This window comes from Dryas octopetala, chromosome 7 (assembly GCF_963921425.1).
Source record: "Dryas octopetala chromosome 7, drDryOcto1.1, whole genome shotgun sequence".
NCBI lineage: Eukaryota > Viridiplantae > Streptophyta > Magnoliopsida > Rosales > Rosaceae > Dryas > Dryas octopetala.
This window is the reverse complement of record NC_141372.1, coordinates 968,706-974,363: the sequence shown is the minus strand read 5'-3', so window position 1 is coordinate 974,363 and position 5,658 is coordinate 968,706. Positions and strand designations below refer to the sequence as shown.

The window sequence follows — 5,658 nt, the reverse complement described above, 5'->3', positions numbered from 1 at the left end:
AGTCTTCTCTGCAGCTCTTATTTAATTGTGGTGGCTGCAATATTTAGTGTGTTGTTGGGTGATTGTCTGTCTTGGAAATCATAAAGTCTATTTGGGTTGTAGGTGCCTTTAATGAGGTAGTTGATTGTTGTAGCTCTGTATCTCTTATATCAGGAGTGTCTTTCTCCTGAGTTCTTATGAATGAAACTCTCCTCTTTGCACCATGGATGTAGGCAGCAAAACTTGCTGCTGAACCACGTTAATTTACTCTGGTTTTCTTCTTCCATATTCTTCCTTTCTAAACTACACAATGTCTTTGCCTAAATCATCTAATTACCGAAAACGAAAATTACTAAGCAGAAAAACAAATTAAGCACGTTCACCACGGATACGCCTAGCAAGTTGAATGTCCTTGGGCATTATGGTGACCCTCTTGGCATGGATGGCGCAAAGGTTGGTGTCCTCGAACAGACCCACCATATATGCCTCTGCAGCCTCCTGAAGAGCAAGAACAGCGTGACTCTGGAACCTCAGGTCCGTCTTGAAGTCTTGCGCAATTTCACGAACCAGGCGTTGGAACGGCAGCTTGCGGATCAGAAGCTCTGTGCTCTTCTGGTACTTCCGAATTTCACTGTTGCATTCATAAAGAGGAATTTTAATTCAATTTCAATTCAATTAGGGCAAAGGTCAAAATTTAAGAAATTCAACAACACGAACAATGAATTAATCAAACACCTACCGAAGGGCCACTGTTCCGGGACGATAACGATGTGGTTAACTGATTACGCGGAGAGGGAGGGAGGGAGGGAGGGAGAGAGAGAGAGAGAGAGAGAGAGAGAGAGAGAGAGAGAGAGAGAGAGAGAGAGAGAGAGAGAGAGAACGCAGAGGAGAAAGAGAATGTGAGAGAGAGAGAAATGTGATTAACTGATTAAGTGACCAGCTGGGGTTATAATTGGAATATTAAAAAAATTTGGGATCAAATCCAGTTGGTTGTTAGTTGACCAGGGGGTTTTAGAAGAGTTTAAATAACTAATAGGGGGTTCTGAATTAACTTTAGTAAAGCTGGAGGTTTTGAAATAACTAAGCTCTAATTTAACGGTTTTGAATAGTTTACACAAAAAATTAAAGAGACACCATTCTTGATTATTGGTGGACCAACATCAGTCTTCAAATATTTTTCAATATTATTTAATCACAAAATGCAGCCATGGAAGAAGTTGCACATAATTTCTGAATTTCACAACCCTAACTTTTCCCTCTCTTCATAATTATATAATGAGGCGGGCTCATTTCACCCTTTATATAAAATTTTCACTCGCAATTAAAAATTAGATGGGCTAATAAATAGTAAAATCATAATCTGAACCATCTGGTTTTCTAAAAATGAACAAGCAATCCTTAAGGTTTCTAAGCAGTCCTCTTTCCATCAGGCACCCACATGTTTAAGATAAACCTTCCACTCAAATCATGAGCCAAATGTTGTACCCAAGGGTCCCATTAATAATGGTGTGTGTGTAGCTGGTTTTATTGCTTTGTAACATCGTGTAGAACTGTAGATGAACGGGTGGTTCATTTGCCTAAAAAACTAGTCCCCATTTTGTTTCGGTTGGGATGTGCATTGCATTGATGTAAATGGGGTGATAGTGTCGTCCTTAAGCATCCCATGTGCTCTTCTATATCATTCTCTAGCTTTCAGATCTATATTGACAATCCGACTTTGTCTTCATAATCGTGGGCCAGAACAAAAATTTTGGACCAAAAATCTAATTTAAAAGCCCTCCATTACAAAGTTCATTTTCAATCAATTTTCTTATGTTCACGGCCTAACAGTTAAGTAGTTCATAATTAAGATGATTAATTTGGAGAATTTTATACAACGTGCTTTTGGTATGGTTACGGTATAACATACTATCACATCTAATGTTGGAAAATTTGTATCCAAATAGTGAAAAGATAAACTCATAAACATCAAAAAGTAAAAAAAAATCTAGTTGTATGCCATGCGTTATATGACATAAATTTCAATACATGATGATTTAAGAGGCATCATTGATTAATGACCTACTCACACTATTGTCCCTTATAAGATACACTTTTTCTCACTTTACTCCATGAAACTTAAGGGTCTGTCTGGTAATGTTTTACATAACAATTTTCTAAAAACTGTATTGTAAAATGAAAATGACAAATTAAATTTTGCATTATCAAAATATAAAAAGACGTCTGGTAGCGTAATTGAAAAACAATTATAAAAAACAAAAATAATGAAAACACATTTGATATTAACCAATTATTACAACCAAATAATTATATTCCCAAAATATATTAATTATAAATTATTATTAACCAATTTCATAAAATATATAATTAAAAAAAGGGATTAATACCATTTTGCTCCCCAGACTATTGCACTTGTATTAGTTTGCTCCCCATACTTCTAATTTAGAAAATTAAGGACTCTGACTTTTTCAATTTTGCCAATTGAGGTTCTTCCTTCAATTTACACATTTTTTATCCAAATCTTTGAGGGCAAAATGGTCCCTTCCATTTAGATCTTATCATTTTTTCTTTATGCATCATTTTTCCTTTTTTATTTCTCGCTAAATTCTGGTTGATCATCTTGACATTTTAGATGAAAAATGTATAAATTGAGGGAATAACCTTAATTGACAAAATTGAAAAAGTCAGGGTCCTTAATTTTCCAAATTAGAAGTCTGGGGAGGAAATTGATACATATGTAATAGTCTGAGAAGCAAAATGACATTAATCCGTTAAAAAAAAGATAAGTTTCATAAAACCCAACCCACTTCGGCCAGCGCGACTACCTTGAAGGTGAAAGAGTTGTTGGTGACCGTATTATTAATGAAAACAAGACTGCAAGCACTTATGATCTAGTTGAACAGATGTATTTTCTCTATGTAAGAGTTGTTAAGGCTCGTGAACTTCCTGCCATGAATGTTACGGGGAGTCTTGATCCGTTTATTGAAACGAGAATTGGAAACTATAGAGAGATTACAAAGTATATATTTTGAGAGATGGGTAGAGAGAGAGAGAAATAAATAGAGGAATAGAGGAGAGATGAAGAGAGATGGATGAGGTGGGCAGCGGCGAGGGGTAAGGCTGCCGCCGGAGGTGGGTCAGGCTAGGTGGGGAGGAGGTGCATATCACATGTTTTTTCATTTTTCTATTTTTTTTTCAGTTGTAATTTTTTTTTATTTGTATCTGTATTCTCTATATTTTCTAAATTCACTGAAAACATCATTTAGTCGTTTTCTGAATTTACACTGTAAACTAGAAATTATATTTTGTGTTTTTCAAAAACTGTTTTCTCAACACGACAACCAAACGCATTTTTGTCATTTTTTGAATTTGTAAAATGAAAAACTGTTTTGTAAAACGTTACCAAACGCACCCTAAATCTTCTCAAATTGTCACATGAACTTCACATAGATGTTGCAAAAGACCTTATGCCGTCATCTCTGTCAATTTTTCCGATAAAATAGCTGACAGACCTATATGGCTTGAGTGAAATCTTTTTTTAGTTATGTAAGATACATGTAGACAAAAAAAAAAAAATTTAAAACCAAAAAATAATAAAATTCATGTCAATTTTTTATAATTTTTTTTGTCCATATGGATCTTACATAGCTAGAAAATGGTCTCATTCATGCCATATAAGCGCTACGTTAGCTTTTTTAACGAAAAAATTGACAGAGTTGACGGTATAGGGTCTTTTGCAATAACTGTGTGAAGTTTAGGTGGCAAACTGAGAGAATATTTAAGTTTCAAGGGACAAAGTAAAAAAAAGTGTATCTTATAGAGGCAATGGTGTGAATAAGCCTTGATTAATTAGGCTAAAGCCGAATATCTTTATTGATTAAGATTTAAGATTTAAGATTAATGTTTCTATAGTGATTAGTGGAGCCGTGGAGGTCTTTAAACCCGTCATAAATCGATCTCTTTCGAGCCAACTAAAAAAAAAAGGGAAATGCTTTCAACCCAAGCAATTGCTTCTGGGTATCCCAAATATATGAATTCAGAGTCATAAAAGGTCTATAATGACAACCACTTCAGCAGGTAAATTCCAAAAGAACAAGTCATAGACTTGAGATGCAGAAGAATTCAAACCAGATACGCCAGGAAATCCAGATAGCGCAAAGGATAAGACGTTTGGAATCGGTTTTCCTTTTAATAATTATGTTAATTACTTCATCAAGTTGAACCTTGTTGCTTGGGTGGAAATATTGCGCCAACTCTTCTAGTTAATCCCAAAAGGCTAAAAGCCCAAAACATACCAGTCCTATTCTGAAGCACCAATCTTCAAAGCGAAAGCAAAGGGGACCAAACAAAAGGAAAAAAAAAAACAAAGATGCTGACTTTGTGTATTATGATATCACATAATTAACATCAACATGTATAATATATATATTATATGTTTGTGAAAATGATGCAGCTGAGCTGTGAGAGGATTGGAATATGTCTTTAGGATCAGGTTCTCAAAGTGGAAATTAAAAAGAAAAACAATGGCTTATCATGTAGGAAACGTTTTAATACATCCATATATATTTGAAATTAAGCATGAAATAATTTTAAAAAATACTTCTTGCACTTTAGTTTAGTCCAAAATATGCTTGGCTGCTGCTCATACAACAGAATGGTTGAATGTCTCTGGTGCTTATAGGTTCATGAATCAAAGGTTTGAATTTAATTTGGTCACCAATTGAATTACATCAATTGAATTTAATCAAAGGTTCATGTATGGCTAATTATTTGGATGTTCATGAATTAAGAGCTTTTTTATGGTAATTTAGTCCTTAGAATATACAAACACCAAGAACTACTAGCTAGTAGAAAATAGATTAATTAATTGGTGCAAATAAAAAGTTTAGGTGATAAAACTTAGCACAAGAGTCGATTAAGACTCTGATCTAAAAATATTCAGACGCAGAATGTTATCATATTTGTTTTTACATCTCAACTCTCAACTAATTCAGCATGATATGATAATGATGAAATTGGCCCGATGGCCCAGATGGATTATTCATCATTGAAAGAGTATATAAGATCACAACAGATTACATATCATAAATTAATTTATTGGAAGAATTGAATCAATTGATGTGCCTAGCCAACAGTATCAAAGATTACTGATCATTGGGCCTCAAACGTGATACACAACCATCATAATAAAACTAAAGGAATATATCATTGAAATACAATAAATAATTGGATCACGATTTGGTCTCATTTTGTTTGAATTGGCAAAATTGATTAAAAACATATCCAACAATTTTCCACTATTTTTTTTTTTTTGCAAAATACTTTTATCTGCCATAATTCAAAACAGACATGCTCTGTTAAAAGTTAAAACAGAGCAGTACAGTTTGTCAGCAGCGAAAGGGATATCTGAACTAATTAAGCCACCCTTCGATTTCTTCACAGACAAGCTTTGATGACAAAATGGGTAATTAAACTTTAAATATAAATCAGGCCAGGGTGTGCCAACTAATAGATCCATGCAAGCTTTTAATATATACGAGTATACGACAAATAATTGCTTAATAGTTTTACTTTTTCACGTACCCTCGAAGCAGGTGGTCTCATATCATAAGCAAGCCCATTGATTTTTGCGTGGTGTTACACAAGAAACGACAATTTACTTTTCAATGCATGCTCTAG

General features: G+C 34.1%; 1 protein-coding gene across 1 annotated transcript; it reads right to left on the bottom strand.

Annotated features, from left to right (window-relative positions):
• Positions 1-303: 303 nt before the first annotated feature.
• Positions 304-750, bottom strand: LOC147278139 (histone H3.3-like; the record flags this gene model as incomplete). The annotated part of the gene is made up of 2 exons (XM_086250108.1): positions 304-610; positions 719-750. Coding segments are annotated over 2 exons (294 nt in total), but the record flags the coding sequence as incomplete, so codon positions are not given.
• Between the last annotated feature and the right edge of the window lie 4,908 nt (positions 751-5,658).